At 49.1% G+C, this 21,622-nt stretch overlaps 1 protein-coding gene across 2 annotated transcripts in view; it reads right to left on the bottom strand.

The window, feature by feature from the left end:
* LOC144724255 (uncharacterized) overlaps positions 1-17,025 on the bottom strand; it is a 51,569-nt gene extending 34,544 nt beyond the window's left edge. For both annotated transcript variants that reach the window (XR_013586454.1, XM_078603228.1), the window contains exons 1-8: positions 16,928-17,025; positions 10,985-11,097; positions 7,998-8,041; positions 6,975-7,086; positions 5,447-5,630; positions 3,385-4,193; positions 2,021-2,128; positions 922-1,014 (exon numbers count right to left, since the gene is read on the bottom strand). Coding sequence is in view for 1 of the 2 variants with exons in the window: in XM_078603228.1 (XP_078459354.1) it covers positions 922-1,014; positions 2,021-2,128; positions 3,385-4,193; positions 5,447-5,630; positions 6,975-7,086; positions 7,998-8,041; positions 10,985-11,066 (1,432 nt within the window). In the remaining variant the exon portion in view is untranslated. The remainder of the gene's footprint in view (positions 1-921; positions 1,015-2,020; positions 2,129-3,384; positions 4,194-5,446; positions 5,631-6,974; positions 7,087-7,997; positions 8,042-10,984; positions 11,098-16,927) is intronic.
* Between the last annotated feature and the right edge of the window lie 4,597 nt (positions 17,026-21,622).

Raw genomic sequence — 21,622 nt, 5'->3', positions numbered from 1 at the left:
GGAGGGGGGTGCTGAGGAGCCCAGCTGCCTGTGCACTGCAGAGCCATTTGCTATTTATAGCTGGGGCTGTAGATACCGCGCTTGGCGCGACTCCAAAAGGACACTTTTTTTGCAAACAATTCGTCCGGCGAAGGTCGCCGCCGAGTCTGAGCGGTTAACGAAGATTAACGAGACGATGCGAGTCCATCTGCGTCCGTGCGTGCGCGTTCTATGTTTATGTTGTGTTTATTTCGCGGTGCAAGTGCTCACGTTCACAACCTCTTGTTGCTAATGCTGGGGTGGGTAGTTGACGTTAATACACGCGGGGGGGGGTATTATTTTTTTGCAAGTCAGTTGCTGAGCACAGGACCAAAATGTCAAGCATCCAGCAACAAACAGCACTCGCAATAGATAAGCGTTAATGTGTTTCTTGATTTGAGCACGGATGTTAAAAGGGCTTAGGAAAATAAACAATGGGATTGCAAAGTGCCGCAGTGTGGCGAGTGCATGGGTGAGTGTGGTGAATGAATGTGAGTGAGTGTTGGTGAATGAGTGGGTGAGTGCCTGAATGAGTGTGTGTGTTGTTGTGACCTCCAGTGTGGTGGATGAGACAAAACATTCGGTCTGGTAGACTGAGACCTCGACCAGGATTGGAGATCAAGGAGTGAAGCGACATGTAGGCCACTCACTCTGAATTAATGATTCAGACCAACACACGCCTCCAATCTACGTGAACACACAACCGCCTCTTGCAACTATTTCGCCAAAATATTTCACAGATACTTGACCGATGACAATGCACTGTCAACGACCACGGGCTGTTCGGGGAATTAAAAGGCTTCCAGCGTGCAAACTGCCTTAACGTCTGACCACGAGGCAGTCGTTTGGCCAACAAAGCACACAATAGAATGGAATCGGGATGAACAGGAGATGTGCGCGTACCTTGGGTGCCCTGTATGAGGCTAAGGTCTCGCGTTGGAACAGGGCCTCTGGTGGACACTTGACCCACGTTTCCCCTGGCTGGCTGGCCCATGCCTGTGAGATTGAAAAAAATTAGAATTGTGTACATTTGGCATTCGTGCCATTTTCATAGTGCAAGGGCATCAGGAAGGGAGGCACTGTGTTTCACAGACATAGTCTGCAAGCAGTTTCACAGTCGCGAGACGATGTTGTTGCTGTTTGTGTGTAATCCCAACGGAGTGATTTCACAAATTAGAAAAATTTGGACCACGACACCGGCGCATAACGGCCTACTCGGTTTCAAACGACGTCAGGATATGAACCTTATGGCGGGACCCCGGGGTCCCATAAGCCCCCGGCTCTCGCATAAACTGCGTTGCGACGTCATATCACGTCTGTTGAAGGCGAACGATACGGCAATCTATTCCTCTCGACGAGCTCTACACGATGCGCTAATCAAAGTTTAGAAGTTTTGTTTCTTCTGCGCATTTGTCCTCTCTGCGCTTGGATGACATGACAACAGAATGATCCGCGCCAGGTGGGTTGCAGCGTTTATGTGCACGGTGGGACGGAGTCGCCAAAGACAAATTAATTAATTACGATTTTGACTTCCATTTATTTCGGACTCCGGGGTTCCACCATAAGGTTCATATCTCCAAAATCCACTGTCAAGCAGACAGGTACAATTTTACAATTAATCCACCCGCAGTAGTAACCAGGGTGGCCTGCCATATTCAAACTACGAACTTCTGCTACCGCTGGGCAATCCTAGAGCCCGAAATTTAATTCACGGAGCACAAGTAACAATGATAATAACAGAGCGATCAGGTCCAATACAATATAATCAGACCTGTGCCCTATTCTCCACGACACGCACGGCGCGGACAAACACTCATCCGGCAGTGCATGAACAAGGGGGCTCGTGTACAAGAACACATGCATTTCGATTATTACCTCTGTAACGATACCCCAATACCTGTTACTCGGATGATTTGTGCTCGACTAATTTGTGGAACGGCTCAAAATAAATTTCGAGCCTTTAAAATTGCAGCAGCAGCGGCAGCGGCGGCAGCGGACCTACCTGTTGCGCTCCTGCCGTGATTTTCTTTGACCGCCAAGAACTGATTTTTCCCGTGCTTCCCGGTCGCCCCCGTCGTCGCTCGCGATGACTCGAGTGCCTGGGTTAACCCTGCGAGCAGCGGGACAACGGAGACAGAGTGAGGCGGTCAGGCGGCCCTTGATTTTACGCGGGTGAGGCCGTGTTGAGATTTTAGGCCGTGTGGGTCGCTGCTGCGGTGGGGAGGACCCCGCGTCGACGTAGGCCTGCTTGGTCAATCGTTAATGTGTGTGTCATTAGTGACAGGTATTTGTGTCTTGCACTATCCAGGCTGAAGCCCGCTTAGGCTTCTAAGATCAGGCAAATTGTCGGTAATTTGGACATAGGAATAGCAGGTGCTGTAGGCTGCCACGATATGTTGTCAGCAGCAGAGGCCAGTGCAGCAAATAATTGTCGTGTACTGTACTATGCTCCCCACCTATGGTCAAATTGACCCGTATGACCCGCAGTGTGGTTGGGCCCTCATCCAGCAGTGGATTGACAAAAGGGCTGTCACGTGATCTTTGGGGCCCGTGAGTTCGGTAATGTGCACCCCGCTGAACTACAGTGCGTAGCTTTTGTTTCTTTTGGAATAAGAGAGTTTTGAAAGATTCTCAATGGGAATCTTTTTTTTTGCTTGCATCCTTTCAGCTGGTGTCTGGTTTTACTGTGAGACCATGTCTGTGTACAGCAGTTCAAAGAAAAAATCGTGGTGAAAATCCCCCAGTTCACGCAGGCTTGGCGTCAAAGATTGACGTTCAGGAAAATGACTCGCGACTTCAAGGTAATTTACCACCCGAAAAATAATATATTACTCAGTGTCGAAAATAACCATAACTCTAACCCGAATCTTATCTCAAATGCAGCAGGCAAACTAGAGCATTTAGCCTAATGTATTGATATTGTTCTAGGCGGTCTCGAACAGTGGTGTAGTGGTAATAGCACAGAGCTACAAATCCGCCAATCTGCGTTCAATTCCTGAGAGTGTGTTTAAAGGATTGTTATGAATGCGTTAGGTTCACGGTGTAAGTGAAGCTCCAGTGATATCAGAGTTGTGATTTCCTGACTTTTGCAAGTGATATCACTAAAGCATTCTCCTTGAAGTCAACTTAAAGTCTCTCCCCCTCTCCTGGGAGGGTGGCTCAGAATTCAGAGCTCTGAGCTGGCACAGCTGAGAATCACGAAATCCTAAAACTCGGATTCTTACCCAGAATCTCAGCAGCACTGGCTCAGGTTGTCTAACCTCAAGTCCACTTGGTCACCATACAATAACTCATCTTTCTATCGTCTAAGAGAAAATACATTGAACTTTCAGTAACGCTCCGAGGGCAGCGACCAAGCACACTCACCATTGTTGAGGACGCACGACCGGCCAGCCTGGTTTCGACTTTTCATCGTGTCACCGTGGACACGATGACCGACAGCTGCCAAGAGGTCCTCATCAACCCTCGGCCCCTCCCCATTTGGGCGTCTCCCACGCTCCGGATGCGCCTGTCTGCCCACACGCTCCTTCAACCTCAGCAGCTTGTCGCCGGGCTTCGGCGAAGTGCAGCCGGAGAGCCCGTCGCCATCTCGGCCGGTCGGCACAACCGTTTGATTCCTCGCGTGGAAATCTTCCACTGCCGCCGACGGCCGGTGCTGAGAATAACCGTTGCACTCCATCCAGGTCGGCTCTTTCTGCGGAAAAGCTGCGAGTGTCGAGTTCCGAGCGAGTCGCTGCGGAGGGCTGCGATCGGAGTCGTGCGGCGCATGCGCCAGCGCAATCGCCTCCTCTTTGTTTTTAGTCGACGGCTTTCTCCGGTCGGTGACCGCCACTGTATTCCTGCGATCGGCAACCTCTCGCTCCCCCTCCTCCTCCTCACCGCGGTGGTGGTGGCGAGCAAATCCGTTGAGCATCAGCGCCCGTCCCGCACGCCGCTGCCCCTCCAGCAAATCGAGAGCAACGGCGTCATTCAAGATTCGCACGTCCGTCCCGTCGACCACCGACGAGCTCACGCTCGCAAAATCGGTCGAAAGGACATCGCGCCGGTCACCAGAGTAAATCTCGCGGCTCCGTGGGCTCGCCACCTCCGTTTCGGCACGCGTCTGCTCGGAGAGGAGCCAGCGAGCCTCCAGCTGGCTTCGAGTCAAGCCCGGTTGCCTGTGCCGCTCCTGAGGCCTTCAGGGGTACAACGGGAGAAAGTTAAAAGCAGAAGTTGCCGACGTGTTATAGTATAGATGAACGTCACGATAAAACAGCTGGGACAAGTCGTCGGTGATTAAAGAGTCGGCAACGTTTTCGTTAAGTCAGACAGACGTTATCATTCTCAAACGACGTGGGAATCGGAATGTTGTAGAATCTGTAAAGCGCTATTGCTCATTCAACCACCGAGTGGCTAAATGGAATTGCAAGTATCCTCCCTTCCTCGCCATCGAGGTAACGAGGAAAGCTGTCAAAGCTGTTCACAATCTCACCTCGCAGAAAAACGAAATTCTTACAGCGTCCGTCACGAAGCGGCGGAAAACAACAATCCAAGTTCGTCTGCTGCCGGTCGAAGCGAAAATTTCTTTCGAACAGCGTCGGTAGCAGCGAAAAACACAAGCGCAGCAACAGCATCAAGCGCTCGCGCCAAGACCCTCACGGTGGTGGCAATGGGGTAACCGAAGAGAATGTAGTTCGGTGGAAATGGAGCCACACCCTCAACCCCACGGTCTCCGACTCGCCCGGGTCTCACGTCACCGTCGCGAGTGGCCCCGAGGGCGGAGGGGGGGTAATTAACGACGCAAGCCACATTTTACTACTCTGCTCACATCTACTACCCAGCAGCAGCCCTCAGCGGTGCCATACCACAGGCGATTAACGCCAGCGCGGTTCGCTAGTCGGTTATAGTTTTACGCATGCAAGGTTATAATAGGTTTATGTAGTTGTAATAATAACGGAAGAATCTGTTTTACGGATAAAATATTGGACAGGGAACAATTTAACTGCTCCACGCGCCTCGAAAATCAATTGTCACGACTCAGAACGGCAATTCAACCCGGGTGTCAATTCTTTTACGTCTCATTTTTGCCGTCTCTCTTGTAAAGTTACACTAGCTTCCTTATGCTAATATCGGCGCGTCGCTTGAATAGAATTTGTTAAAATCGTGAATAATTGTCCTCATGCACACACTTTGATACATGTGCCGCAAGTGTAAGAATCAATTTTTTTTCGAATGCTATAACATACAATAACATACAATGACATATCGGTACATCGGTCAGTAGACCCTCTGAATATCTTATACACTCCACCAGAATCTCTTCAAGCGAGACAAATCCTTAACAGGCTTCGACTTCTCCGACTGATCAGCATTATGCGGTCCGTCAAACCAAAAAACAAGGCGCAATGAATTGTATTCAGAAAAAAAATCTGCAACACGCAGAGGTTACCTTGGAAACTGTGATGTCCTAACTAAATCCACGCTGGCCGGAGAGGCCCCATTTTCCAGAGGAGGCCCTCGCAAGCGCAGGTCTGGCACGGCCCGCGCCTCCTTCACGCTCCCCGGCGACGCTTGCAGAGTACGGGACGGCGCGTCGACGGCGTAGCCCTCGGCAATCTTCCGCTCGGCCCCCGCTGCGTTGTTTCGGGACGAAGAGACGGCAAGTTCGGCAAGCGGCAGCGAGGAGCCCGTGTGCCTCTGGGTTAAACCCGACAGGCGACTAGCGAGCGGCAGCAGCGCCGCATTACACCGTGCAGGTAAAGCTTGTGGACATTCCACAAATTGCGCAAGTTCAACTCCTCCCCAATTAATGTTTAATCTCGAGAGCAAACACGGAGCACGGTGCGATTTCAAACGCCTAGGAGGGGGACAAACAGGTGACTCATCAACGCAGCTATTGTATCTACGTTCGATTGCCACGTTTCAAACCGACGACGCACAGGTAAAAGGGCGGGAGGAACATGTCCAATCCGGTTTGGTCACTCTTTTTGCATTCCTTTCTTATGACTCCTTGACATTTATCTCACGCCACCACCACCACAATTCTGGAAGAGTGAGTTTTTGTTCAGTTTACATATCAGTCTCATTCTTATACCTCGATGAAATAAGGAAAGGGGGGGGGTTGAACTCAGCGCCGCCTATTCTTAGTCAACAGCATTCTAGCACGTAATCACCGATGGTGCAGGCTGACGAGCGAGCCGGCCAGTCAACTTGCCGCACCCTCCATTAATACCACCGCACGGCGAGCAACGCGGCGGTGGCACAGTGCTTTCTCTTATTATGATAATGGACGCGAAAAACGCCGCGGCAATTACCACAAACAGACGGCCGTAAATGCGCATTGTGCGGGCAGAGTATTGTGACAACTTCTCTTTAAATATTTACGGCGTGGGATTTCGCGGGGCAGGGGCGGGTATGGAATTAATTACACGCAGCGGTGGCAGCGGCATGAACACGCGCACGCAGAGGAGTGGGGGCATGTAGGCGGGAGCGAGTTATTACGTGTAGCTTTGACGAGGCAACTCTCCACGAGCTGATCAGCATTAGCCCCCCTGTTACGCTACCAACAGCCTTATTTGATTACTGCCGGCAGAAGTATGCGAGTTACGACACCGCCGCCGTTGCTTAAATCACGCAAGTTCACACCGCCCCCCCACCACCGCCTCCCATGAAAAATCGCGGCAGCGACAGAGCCATCGTTTGGTTTTTGTTTAACTTTCCCATCATCCGCCAAAACGTTTCTCCTTGGTGAATGAAACCGGCAGACACCGCAAACCAGACGCAGGCGGAGTTCGCTCGCCCCGCTCGCAACAAACCTCCGACTTAATTGCCCGCCACAACGCGCTGCGCATTCCGCAAATTCATGACGCAAATCCTCTTTCGCTATCTCGCACGTCAGCACGGCGGCTAAGCTACGGGGTCGTAGGGGAGTGGGCGGGGAGGGGGGGCCGGGTGGGGGGGGGGGCAACGCCAATTACCGCCGCGAGGGATTTTCCTGCTTTGCCTCGCCGGTGGCTTCTGGTGGACAGGCAGATCCAGGAGGGTGGTGCTCGCGTTCACCGCCTCCAGACGATTCTCGATGTGACGAAGCTGCCGGGGGGGAGAAGAGAAGCACAACGACGCGCAACCTCTTCGTCCCCCTCCCCCTTCGCCGCGGCATCGACGTCACGAAGAGACGATACCCACGGTGTTGCAAGGCTACTTGCAGCGTTCGGCCAAGAGATACGACTCGGCATTAAAACACGGAGAGAGGTGCAGCCCGGGAGGGTGAAGCTGCCGAGATAGATGGCAGAGGGAGACGCGAGAGCTGAGTCGTAGATTAGCGACATGAGAGCAAGATAAACGAGGCACGGATAGGAGAACTCAAGTTGTACGGATTAATAGTCGCATGTACAAACCACCATGAAGTCACAACAACATCTTACGTCAGACATATACCCTCGACATATGATGTCACGTTGCCCGCCGCCAGCGCACATGCCAATTTACGTGCGCCACCGGAAATTATAGTTAAAGAACCCTGTATTAAAAGGACAAGCAACCTAAAACAATATTGTGTTATGACTCATAATCCTCCACTTGCACCACTGTGGAGGATTATTGCAGCACAATGAAAAAGAGGCAAAATATTTTATCAGTTTATTGGTCTATGGGTCTCTTGGACCAATGCTGAACAGAAGCATTTATTTGTGTAAGTAGCCAATGTCTGCCCAGCCTCAAAGCGAAAACCAGCCTCAACGTGGACCCAGTCTCATCTTGGACCCACATCCTCAACGTGAACCCAGAGCCTCAACGTGATTCCAAAGCGTCAACGCAAACCCAGAGCATGAACGTGATTCGACTGCTTCAACAGACTCAAAGCCTCAACACGGACCCACATCCTCAACGTGAACCCAGAGCCTCAACAAGAACTATTTCATTTTATAATGAAATAAAATAGCAAACAATAGTCTTTTTGGGGGAGGTCGTGGATCACGGTGTCAGTCGGTAACTTCACTTACGGCACTCTTTGCTTTGTGGATGTTCTCCCATGCCTTGGACAGATCTGCCGAAGAGTTCCACGTAGAGAATATTAAGAAACATCATACAAACAACACGTGCTTCCATATTTACATTCTCATTTTCTCCAATCGGCACCAACCAGTGTTGTGAAGTGTGGTCAAACAAACCCCCTACAAAATACAATAATGTGGGCAAGCCCTCATAATTATTGAAACACACATCACCATTGAAAAGCACACACTCACAGTTTCAGTGGGTTTTTTACCTGCTCGTGGACAAAGGTCAACGACTACCACTAGTCAACACAAACAGCAGTACACAGACAAGGGCTCATCACGCAAACCGACACAAAGATACCTCTGCCAACATCGCAAACCCACGAATACGTGGCACGAAGATAACAATTTATACCAAACAGAGATCTCCTCAAACAAGGTCGTGCCGGTTTAAAAACAACAAAAGCACAGGTGAACAATTAAACCAACGGCCACAAATATCTGGATACGAGCAATAATCCCACCGCTTTGGACACCGACAAAGAGAACCAAAATCTGAACAGGGAGTGGGCGAGCGCCATTGTTAGAGAAATGTCAGCTGAAGAGACTAATACTGGGTTCCCACAGCCACCTAAATCCGGGCCGGGCAGATTTGTGAAATCGGGCAAGTGGGTTCGACCCGGGCAACAACAGCGGCCGGACCCTTACTTAGCCGAGCGCGTTGCAACCGGGCCGTGTCGGCCCGCGTGGTTTGCTTTGACAAGGGGGTCACAGCCCCAATTCCACCGGGGCCCGTCCTCAGACACGGCAGTTACATCACGGGCTCCACGCGGGAGAGACGAACACCGTCAAATTGCGTCGCTCACTAGGTCGCCATGGCGGCGAGATGTTAACTATTTCGCCTGGTATGCAGGAGGTCGTGGGTTCTATCCCGACCCTGATGCCTGTATAATTGGAGTTTGCGTATCTCTCTCCGTGTGGTCGCATGGATTATTCTCCGGCTCCTCTGTCTTTTCCCTCCACATTTAGAATCAATATGCGTGTAGAGCATTTGGAATACGATAAACTATACACGTGATAAGCCACTTCGTTGAGATATGATTTGTGGCCAAGTCGCTTCTGAAATCTCCATATATATAAAAGGCAAAGTTGTGAGTATGTGTGTCTGTTCAAAATGTTTAGCGTACTTCCCGACATGCAACAAACTGGAAATTTGCCATGTGGGTACTTTCCAGACTGTACACCATGCAACAATTATAAAAATACACTTGTGTTTTTTTGGGGGGGGAGGGAGCTCAATAATGCATTTATTTTTTTCACGGCAAGTGAGCTGTGACGTCAAATCTGTCACGTGACCCACGCGTGTGGTAGCGTAACGCATTGTTGTGTAGTGGTTAGCGCGCCGTGCTACGAACCCGGCGAAACGAGTTCGATTCCCGCTCATGGCCACCACCAGTGACGATTATATTGAACCGGTCCTGGGCCTCCCCTAGGTCGACTCAGCCTCAAACGAGTAACTGGTGTGTGGTGTGTGAACATCGCCACTGGGGAGACAAAGGCGGCTGGGCGTGGTGAATCCAAGTCCCGGGCGAAGCCGGGTAGTACAGCTAGTCTATATATATAAAAGGGAAATTCCCGACATGCAACAAACGTGAAATTTGGCATATGGGTACTTTCCAGACTGTACACCATGCACAAATTATAAAAATAGACTTTTGTATTTTTTTTTGGGGGGGGGCGCAATAATGCATAGATTTTGCAAGGCAATTGAGCTGTAACGTCATCTCTGTCATGTCACCCACATGCGGCAGCGTCACGCAGTGTGCCTGCTGACGTCACCCCCCCCAAACCCTCCGTGTAGGCCCTGTAACCCGCACAAATGCGCGGCCGGGGGGGGGGGAATAATGGGTATAATATACTAGGCTACAAACTTTACATTTGCCATGTGGCTAGCTCCCATACTGTACAGAATGTAAAACGTTTAAAAATAGACTTTTGTATTTTGGGGGGGGAATCACCATGAAGTGTGTGGCGTCAACCCGCATACAGGAATGGCGAGAATCGATATCTGGTGAGCGTTTGTGGTATCGATTAAACGGGAATAGGCCGATTCTAAAGAAATCTACAACCTTCGATTCCTTTGCTCGATTTAAAGAATCGAATCTTGGCGCGTGAGCGCAAGTTATTATTTCCACCACGCGTTGGGTTTTATTTTCATTTTAATTAATGAGGTAATGATCATAGTTTTATTTTCATTTGTATATGTTATGTTCTTAAGTTGAGAAGTTTTTAAATATATTTTTCCCCCGGGAAACGCCAGGTACTTCCCACGAATTGAGCTAATTAGCTCAGTGGACCTTACCAGCTAAAATAAGAAAAATAGTTTAGTTTAGGTAAATTGTCTGGAGATGTTTTCATCTTTTTAATAACAAAAAATTACGATACGAAAAATAACACTCTAGTTTTGGATTGAGTAAGCTAACCAAAGCATGTGTTCACATTTGTTTACATACGATTGTGTATCTCTGATAAAGGCTATGGAACTGATGTGTAGCGGCAAGATTTTGTAATCAGGCCCCATGCCATGTTCGAACCAAAAACGGCTCGGCACGCCTCGGATTTGGTTTCTTATGACCGTGAAAACGCGGCATAAAGAGGCTTTATCCAATGCTCGCCAGTTAGCCTCTTAAAGGCATCATTTAGATGGATGGATGGATTTTATTTATTCTAGCAACAAGAGTCTAACGAGCTGCCGGGTTTTATTTCATGGGCGTCCTGCAAAAGTACTCGTGTTGTACAGTACAGATCTTAGCTACACAAGCATGGTTACAATAGGTCGCGATACAAAACAGCGATTATCGGTTCATTTAATTGACAGTTTATTAAAGTGCTCATGCCGGGTAACTATTTAATTTTGAAATAAATGCGGAGCATTTCTCATCACCATGTTCACCAGAAGGCGACGGTAAAAAAAAGAGGGGACGATTCACCTGTGACAGACATGGGGCAGCCTTCTCCACCACCACCGCCTCCTGCCGGCTCGCCGAACCACTCCGCTTCCCTCTTCAACATCGCTAGCCGCGACCACCATCAACACCAGCGCCTGCAACGCCGCGAGAGGGGTTGGGGGTGGGGGGGGAAAAAATCATCGGTGCGTTCAGGACATTTCGCGCGTGCCGACGGTCCGACTCTAAGCAGCATAAACCACCAATAATAACTGGAACGTGCGGCGCACACTCGGACACGTAAATCGCGTTCCAGCAGCTTCACATTGTGCTGCAGAAGCAGTGAGGGGTGTGGCGGGGGTTGGGGGTGTTTCAGCAAAAAGATAAATTTAGAAGCGCCCCCCACAGCTGCTGCGTCCATGTGATACAGAACGCGGGCACGACATTTTAGACTCTCCCTTAGTGGGTCACATTTCACGCCTCGCACCCCTCCCCCCCCCATATCATCCCACTCCACCCTCGGCTAAACTCTCCAAGTGCATGAAAACATTCCCCGATCGGCACTGCTGCTCAGGGCGAGTTGAGCCGATGAGGAATGTGTGTTTTTTTTAAACCACCAAAACAGTTACTTCATTTTTAAAAGGCTGTACTCCTCTGTGCTTGACACGCCTCCCACCCTGCCCACCCGTGCAAGACTCCCAAATCAACAAAAGCAGCTAAAACGAACTCGCTTTCATCCGTGCTCACACTCCCAAACGCACATTGTGTCAAAGGAATCTCACCTTTTACTTACAGAGTAAGAATTTGTTTTGGTTTAGCAGTCTTTATTGAAAGTCGAGGTTTCCGTGATGGTGTAATGTTTAACACACTCCAATCACAATATGGTGGTAGCCAGTTCTATTCAATATCTCACCACAGCAGGTGAAACAATGGGAATGTTTCTTAAATCTGCCACGCCTGCGTCCACCGAGAAGTAGAAGCGGGTTGACCACAGTCAGTTGATCGGCAGGTCTCGTGTGGCTGGTTAAAGTGTGAGACGTCTGGCCAGCGTGGAAGAGGAGGCCAAAACAAAAACGTTGGGCTCTCTCGATCTCCATCTCGTGGAGGCCCTTCCTGCCATCAGCGAACTTCGTAAGCGTTTGCAGGGCTGCACCTTTGCCTTTTTAATAGTTGAAAGGCTGATGAGAAACCACTTTTGCATGAGAGATAATGGGAACACTTCAAAAGCAATTATAATTAACGCTTTCAGGACATTAATGACAGTAAATTTACAGCTCTCTACATAAGGGAATCTCCCACTCCGTGCCACAATGGCTTGCATTGTGAGGGCGATAGAAATTGTCATTATTATATGAACCTTATGGCGGTACCCGTGGGTACCACAGTACCCCGGCTCTCGCATAATGTCCGTGATGCAGTCGTTTTTAGTCTGTTGATGGTCAGCGATGCGGCAATCGACTCATCTCGATGAGCTGTACACGATGCACCACTATGGTGCGTACGAGCATTCAGGGTTTCAGCGCAATCGTCCTCGCGGAGTTTCGACATCGCGGAGTGGCACTGATTTGGAATTGATTGGTACCCCAGTTGCGGAGTGAAATACACCCCTGGAAAAAATAGCATCCCAGAAATAAAATATTTAATTGCCTCGGGCTATTTTGTATTATTTGGTACCCCGGGGTACCACCACAAAGATCATATGGCCTGTTTGCCCATTCATTGTTAGTGCGGGTTGGTGAAAAGAGGGAGAGAGACAGTTTATAACAGAGTGTATCCGCCCTCCTGCCCATCCCCACTGCCTGATCATTCATTTGTGGTAAATGATTTTGCCATTATGGATCTGGCCACTGACCAATGTACTTACTGTGCTGTGCCTTTACAATGGCTTTAAAACACTGTGGTGACAAAGTTGCTCACTAAGCACGAAGCAACTCTGTTGATGGCAGCTTTTATAAGTAGAGGAATTACAGAACTTCCTTATTTTCTGCTCCTCCCACTGGCATTTAAAGTGAAGTGATAAACTTTCCTAGGCAAGAAAAACACAGAGCGCACGCACTCTCCTCCATCATTGCACCAAAGCAAGTGACCTCTACACAATCCGGAAGTTACAACAATGCTCATAACGCTAACACACACCCCCAAACACCCCCACACACACACACAAAAATACCTCTATAGCCGTACAGACTGTGGGCGCAAGTACTGTTAGCGAGCACCTATGAATGTCAGCACAGCATATACGAGGGGGTGGTGTGGCCAGCACCCTGCCCATCAACCTTTGTTCTCCAGTGCCAATGTTTACACACTGCACCAATTAGTCAATCAAGGCTGAGGAGACATAGGTGAGGCACAAGACCGGCTGTGATAATCGCTGCTGATGTTAATTGTGGCTGGAAATCAAACACCGGCTGCTGGGCTCGTCGCACTGCTCTCTAACCACTATGCCACCACTCCACAGAATACGTCACCCCAAAGACAAAGACACACACGCACGGGGCACCAGGAAGATGGATGGAAATGAGTGTGGCGGCAGCGTTTCCTCGAGACCAGAGCTGGGCGGTCCGTGTCCCGTAGAGGACTGTGTCCTGTCCCTATGACCAGCTGCCGAGTCAGCACAAGCTCCGCTGCCTTCCCCCCGCCTCGCAAAAAGATCGCAGTTGCGACAGGAGGGATGACGAAACTGCCTTCCTGTAGGAGCACCGAGGTTGCTTCCTCAACCGAGACATAGCCTGAGCTGACTTACGGTGCACGCAAACAAGGATGACGTCGTGGTTGTAGTGGTTAGCACAATGGACTTCCAATCCACGTCGCCAGTTTGATTCGATTTCCGGGGCAGCACTTAAAACAATAGCGCAAGTTTGCTAAATCCTGCCAGCCTGTCCACCTAGCATTATAAAAATTGGTACACCAGGATGTATGTATATATGTATGTTGAACTTCTTTTGCACTCTACGTAGCCAACCTTGCTACCCTTCCATGCTGGCAAGGATGACTTGCCGGCATGGAAGTGGGGGACACAAAATACTGTCTGGAAGGGGCTTTTGTGAGCTCCCTCTAGCAGACGCCCTTCCGCCAGGAGCGGTGTGAGCGAGATATTGCAGGGCTGCACCCGTACCTGGAACTTCCATGCAAATCGGAGCGTCAAAGGAGGCGAGGGTGAAGGTATGACGAAGGCAGCGAACGCACCGAGTCTAACCCCCTCAAGCTTCTCATTTGACGAAAAGAGGAAAAAAAACAAGAACAGGAAACCAACTGCTCGACACGGGCCCCGGTCAGGCAGCAGCAGCGATGATGATGGTTCCACGGCCTACGCACCGACACCATCCATGTACAGTAGCAATAAGCAATTTCATTTGCGCCTCTCTGAGTCAGTGCATTAGTCACACAGCACTCGCTCGTGTAATGTTGTAGTCGTGCCGAGCCAAACCATGACTCTTCCTGACCAGGAGGAAACCATCGAACTAACGGTGTATGACATACAACCCTTCGACCTAGGTCAAGAAAGTTGCAACGCACAGCAAATTGTATGTCCTGTCCTTCTCTGCATGTGTTGTTGTTGCACAACTCTCCTGCAGAATTGAGTTACACACACTGTGCGTACCATTACAAGATGCCCCTAATTTACCCAGGAAAGCATCACCGAGTTCAGGAGGGTCCAGCTAGATTGAGTTCTAGTCCATAGTAATTTCACAGTGGGCGGCATTGGTTGTTGTGTTTACCAACGGAGATATTGTCAACCTGTACTACAGCGCCGGTTTTTCGCAATCGCAATGAAAATATCCAAGTGACGAACCTTTTCCATGCAATTGATTTCCTCCCAGACGAATCCAATGAACAAACGCAACAGACGGCAACGCGGTACAACTGAGCGAGAACGCGAGCCGCTCAACACAGCTCACGGTCTCATCAACACGTAGAGCGAAACGTCAGACATCGTGCCCAAACAACAGACCCAAAAAAAACTCATCGGCGATTTTTGTTTTGTTCATACGTACGAAAGTGTAACGCAGTTTCATTAAAGGTTGTAGTTTGCAACAAGGTGCGTACGTGCCGCACGGATCGTGGGATGTTTGAGCGGCCGTAACCATAACAAGCTTCGCCCGTGCTATAAACATAACTCGCAAACAAGCCCTAACCTCACCGATACAAACATTGGCCTTATACCCTTCCTGACAAGCCCGAGATATGGACTTAACATAGCCCACACTTTGATTTCAACACTGATACTCATACTTCCTTACAGCCCTTTTGACAATCCAATTCGGAAGGTCTCCCCTGCGAAGTGTTGGTTATCGGGATTGTTTAACCATACGTTACCATGCTGGTTTAGTGCAGTTTGGTAAAAAGAGCGGGGTCAAACAGGACCGGTTGGGATATCACTCGCTACTGATGTTATAGCCATGGCCAGTGCGCTAAACACAGCACCACCACTCCACCCAATACGCCCCTCCTAATTCTTAAACGCAAACACATTTTCTATTTACCCGTTAGCCTCAAAGCCAAGCTGTAACCTTAACAACGGAAACGCGGAATGTTTCTGGTAGGAATCGGGGTGAGAGCGGAGCTTGTTACTGTCAAACGCGACGCCACGCAGTTCAGTGTAGACGTGAGAGAAGCGATTCTAGGTCAGGGCTCACAGCACAGAGACCAGAGAAGATACATCGAGGTTTTATTTTTAAGACAGTGTCATTGACGAACGTGTAGAGTCGTTTTGTTAATTGCGTATCACTGCCAACGCAGAATCGCCAAATCATGTGTTTTCCTCTGGACACAAGGTACAGCTGTGTTTATAACCAGCTTCTGCTGTGTAACAAACAACACTTTAAATGCGTTCGTGTGGTTAACTTAACGTGAAAATCACAAGAGCATATCTGATAGGCGCACGTTGAATGGTGGTGCGGTGGTTGTCGCTGTGAACGACAGTGCCAAGTGGTGGTATCCCTCCCCTGTCCTTGAAGTTTCCCTTCAGTCAGCTCGGCATGGACAGAGTAACTGTGCTTGGTGTGATGTGTAAACATTATCGTCTCGTGTTCACCAACAAGCATTTGCGGCACATAAAAAAATGTTGAGGGGCTTTTTGGTTTTGTACCGATTTCGAAATTAGTTTTACTTCTTGTTATTTTCATTGCCCACCCCTGATCATGGTGCTATCTGCCGCGAGGGCTTTAAATGTTCTCGCAAACAGCACTTTGCCTCAAGTCCAACAGTCCGTGTGGCTGAACGGGAGATCTTTGAGCTTTGTGTATAAATGCGGGGAGCGGTGGCGCAATGCTTAGCGCACTGCGCTACGAACCCGGACCACCCGAGTTCGATTCCCGATCACGGGCAACATCAAAGGCGAGTGATATGTGTACCAGTTCTGGACTTTCACCAAGTTGTCTCGATCTTAAAGTTGCACCGGTACTAGGCGCGGTACGTTAACCTCAGCGATGGGGATACAAAGACGGCCGGTCGTGGTTCCAGCCACACGACACCCCCCGAGGCGCTGTGTTGGTATTACTAGGTGATCGCTAACCGCACTTGCCCCAACAATCTATGTAGGCGACACGGGGAACGCGTTATCTTGTTTGTGTGCTACATGAACGTGTCTGTGTGTCTGTGTGCGTTCGATGTGAGTTTGCGTATACTGTACGTAACGTGTGTAGGTATCACGCCGAAGTGTTAGTGAACGGAGTGTTTAGACATTTGACTCCACGAACAACTGGTTAACTGATAACGCCACAACTTATAAACCAAAACTAGAGGCGTAATGCTGCGAGCGACAGACTTCGATGACGTGCCTCGGTTTATCCTAGTTCCGCTGCGGGAAACGAGCGCGACGAGCGGGCGGGGGAGGTAGGCCGCGGGGGTGGTCCGTACGAAGGTCGAAAAGGTGGTCGTTTTCGACCGCGACTTCGCGTACAAATTAAACCTTACGTAGCGGACCGCGGAAATAATACGAATCGAACAAAAATTAAACAGAAGTGTGAAATCAAACGTAAACCTTACTTGTGAGGAGACGGGACGAAGTCTTTGGCGGCAGAGAAGGCGCCGCTCATTCCGGGCCGCTCCCAACGGGGCCAGCGAACCGATTCCTTTGTATCGATCCAAACGCTCACGATTCGAAACCCTTTAACAACGTGATATTTATTATCTTTTATATTTTTGATGACATCTTCGTTCGTTGCGCTCTGGTTAGTACAACTTTTGTAACCTTATTTTATCGTGTACTTTTCGTGAGTCGAAAAACGATTGATTGCTAGGTACTTACTTTTATGTAGAAAATCGAGAGAGTGGGATTCAATTTCTATTACGATTCGACGAATCGCTTTATGGCCTGGGGTTCTACCTCTCGTTGTGCGTTGTCAGCTTGGGGGGTTTACCTCCAACAATGTAAAATGTTGGAGATTATGGCCTAGAATGGATAACCTAATTGTCGTCAGTTATATAATGTAATGTACATATACGTTTCTTTTAAAAGGTAGCGTTGTTGATGAGTATGTTGAGGTTTAAGGCTTGAGGGTTTTACTTCCAGATGTTTTATGCCAGGTTGTATGATTTTTCTCCGGGCATGTGATGCCAGGATGGAGGGTTTATCTCTCTTGGTGTGATATCAGGATGGAGGGTTTATCTCTCTTGGTGTGATGTCAGGATGGAGGGTTTATCTCTCTTGGTGTGATGTCAGGATGGAGGGTTTATCTCTCTTGGTGTGATGTCAGGATGGAGGGTTTATCTCTCTTGGTGTGATGTCAGGATGGAGGGTTTATTTCTCTTGGTGTGATGTCAGGATGGAGGGTTTATCTCTCTTGGTGTGATGTCAGGATGGAGGGTTTATCTCTCTCGGTGTGATGTCAGGATGGAGGGTTTATCTCTCTCGGTGTGATGTCAGGATGGAGGGTTTATCTCTCTCGGTGTGATGTCAGGATGGAGGGTTTATCTCTCTTGGTGTGATGTCAGGATGGAGGGTTTATCTCTCTTGGTGTTATGTCAGGATGGAGGGTTTATCTCTCTGAGTGTGATGCCAGGATGGAGGGTTTATCTCTCTTGGTGTGATGTCAGGATGGAGGGTTTATCTCTCTTGGTGTGATGTCAGGATGGAGGGTTTATCTCTCTTGGTGTGATGTCAGGATGGAAGGTTTATCTCTCTTAGTGATGCCAGGATGGAGAGTTTATCTCTCTTGGTGTGATGTCAGGATGAAGGGTTTATTTCTCTTAGAGGGCCCCCCCCCAAAAAAATTAAAATTCAGACAATCCCGAAATTGGCATGTGTCCGGGGTTAAACTCGGAAAGGTGGCAATCCCAGAAACATCCAAATGTAGCGGGAACTGCGGATAAAATAAAAGAGTTGTAATTTTAAAGAAGGCAGACACAATAGAACACAATGTGCTTGCAGAGCGAGAGATAGAGAGCATTAGCTGCTCTTTATATTTCGAGGAGGAGCAGCAGCAGAGCACAAAGCCACATCGCGAGATAGAGGTGCACGTGAAGCCCGAGACAGAACTGACCTCAGGGCGAGCGTGGGGAGCTCTGCCTTTGTCTCGTCTCGTTCCTCTGCCACTGTAGCTGCACTCTGTGCCCAGGGCTTGTTTCCACTGAATAACGGCTCGTGTCACCAGCGATCATCATCATCGTCGTCGTCGGCGGCAGCAGCAGAAGCAATCATAGCCACGGTCAAACCCCACTGATACCGCCACCTACCACGATGCCGCCATACACATTCTGTTTTCTCTGCCATACACATTCTGTATTCTCTGTGTGTTAATGCGCATTCTGGCAGCAGCAATTATGGTCGAGGGCTGAATGCCAATGTCGAGGCCTGCTGGCCACGACTAGAGGGCTTCAGTTAGCTCGCGTTTGTACCGTTTTGCAATTCCTGGTCCTCTGAAGCAGCGCAGACTAGAGTGGTTTTATACGTGGCATGTAGTTTGGGTTTCATGTCCACAAACGCATGGCCGTGGCTTATCATTGATGTCTCTCAATGTGTGTCTGTGTGTATCTCTATAGGTGTCCATAACCCCCCCAAAAAAACCTGTATTATGGAGGTCTCTATGCGTTTACTATATGGTCCATGGTTTGGGGTGCGTGGCCACAATGACACCACTATCTTTGTAAGTTGACCTCCTTTCGCACGGTAAGATGACCTTTCGCACGGTACGTAGCCAACCGTGCTAATGTTGCTCGTGGCTTGAATTGTCATTCGTGCAGGAGATGTTGTGCATCAGCCTGTCGATGTTCTGATGCGGCTGATGGTTACACCATCAGTGTCCGAGAAATGTCAAAGCCAGGAGGAGGTGCGATGGTGTTTGGGTCTCGAATGAGGAGGTGCTTATTCTGGACGTCTGCGTTTAAAATGCCATTGAAGAAAATAATCCATCTATAGCAGCACTCGGGATGATTCCATCGCTCCGTCTCCCCAGTCGATCTCCTCTCTTGGTTCATTCCCTTCCTGACGAACCCGGTCAAATCCTAACAACGCCTACGTCCGTGTCGAGTTGTAATTTGCACCCCCACTCACGACCCCCACCCCACACGGCATACTTCGCCACACTGGCCATCGTGGTGAAGTATGGTCAAACGACCCTCCCACGACCCGCACAGGCGTAGGGAGGCTCTCGTCCAACAGCGGACTGACACAATGACCTCTACATGATGCTGATTATACTGAAAGTGCTGATGCTGTTGATGCTGATGATGATGACTGTAACTTAATACGTAACAGCATTATGTAAAACGGCGTGCACATGTACGGAATCAAAGCATACGCGTTGGAAATCGCTAAGCTCGGGGGATGTATGTGTGAGTGTATTTATATACGAAGGTTGGCGTCTCTGTTGCCATGGAGACCCCACGTTGTGGAAACCAGAGGCAGTTGTGGAGTCCATAAATAAATAAATCGCCTCCATACCTTGTCACCACGAGTATATATTTTTTAAACACCTGTGTTTTTTTTACTTTTACCCAAATATCGGCTTCCCAGACCAATATTGTGTACACACGCGTAAGAAATAATCTTTGCTGTCAATGTATTAGTGGATTAGGGCTCTTCACCATATTTCACAAAGCCGGTCATTGCGGGGGGCTTTGTGACGGCAGGTAGTATAGACGCGGCAGCATAGGAGTATGGTACAACATTTGTTGCGCAGCCCTCAAATAAAAAAAACACAATGCTGTTATCTCTCCAAACAAAGTGTAATGTCTTAGTCCATCAGATTATCGGCATTCCAGACCAACATATTATATCCATACTCTTTGTTTTTTTCGGTAAAGTCACGTAGGTAAAACAATCAATAAAATAAAATAAATGAAAACAACTAAATTAAATCACGACGTTTTGGAGGCAACACAAGCTTCCTTCATTTAATTTAGTTGTTATAATTTATTTTATTTTATTGATTGTTTTACCTACGTGACTTTACCGAACAAAACAAAGAGTATGAGTTATTGCAGTCACGAAAGCTTCAAATCTAGAATATTATTTCCAATAATCATATTATTATCCACGACCAGTGAGCAGGTTAGTGACATGGTCTCTGTCGGCTTGGGCAGTACGTCTCGCGAGGAGGAATCATCGTCGTTATTACAACTTACTACGACGCTTGTGTTATCAAGGAGAGCCTCACTGAGTCTCAAGGCTTGTTTTCAGGAGGGTCTTGCCGGGTTTTCGCAGTAGGGGAGTGTTTGTGCTGCTGCTGCTGTTGTATGTAATCACAATTGAGTACTGTTCTGTAATCTGCAGTGGACTTATTCTGCAGTGGGATGTTGTGATGACGGAGGGCGGTCGAGACTGATCACAAAGATGCAGTCTCAAGGAAGAAACATAAAGATCCCCCGTATAGCCCTGACAGACTGTCGGCACACGAGGAGGTGGGTGGCCAACACCATGCCCCGCCGCCTTTGTCTCCCCAGTGGCGGTGTTTACGCACCGCACCGGCTACTCATTTGAGTCTGAGTCGACATAGGGGAGGCCCAGGACCGGTTCAGATAATCGTCACCGGTGGTGGGCCGCGAGCAGGAGTCGAACTCGAGTCGCCAGGAGGAGCGAGCGGGTCCTAGAGGACGAACATTCTTGGCTGGTCTCACGGTCTCAAAGCTGCGCGTGGAGTGCTCCTGATGTGGGCATGGCGAATGGGTCACCACCGTTTAGCTCCAAATCATCAGCTGATGTCATCGCTCCATCCCTCCGAGCCATCTGCTCCTCTTCCCGCCTCTCAGCGTAATTCGCAGCCTGCGTATTTTCATCTTCGGTTCCATTTTCTTTCGCAATGATCACGCGTCCGATCCACATGTCACAGCAGCCATAGGAATGTGGAATTTCCAGCACGAATCGACAGGTCCGCCTATGTAAACGGGCCACCCAATGCGCATTTGTTTTGGACAGACCCTGAGAAATGACAATTATTTTAACGCCGCGTCAGTCATTGCGAAGGTTGAAGTGAATTTTAAGAATGTAAACTATTCAAATGGAGTGGTAAAAACTGTTGCGCACCACTGCACCGTGGACCCTGGCAAAACACGAGCTTTATTCCCAACCTCAGCGATCACCCGAATCAGTCCTGGCACACCCAATCACCAACTTCACCAGCGTGGTGAAGTATGGTCAAGCAATTCCAAAAGCCAACACGGCATGGGCAGTCCTCCAGGCCACGACGAGAGGGGTGGTCCACAATCACACTACTGTGGCCTGTCGTTAATGTATCTCACTGA

Source organism: Lampetra planeri, chromosome 20, assembly GCF_965212315.1.
Source record: "Lampetra planeri chromosome 20, kcLamPlan1.2.h2, whole genome shotgun sequence".
NCBI classification, from domain to species: domain Eukaryota; kingdom Metazoa; phylum Chordata; class Hyperoartia; order Petromyzontiformes; family Petromyzontidae; genus Lampetra; species Lampetra planeri.
Note: the sequence above shows the minus strand (reverse complement) of the source record. Positions and strands in the feature narration are given on the sequence as shown.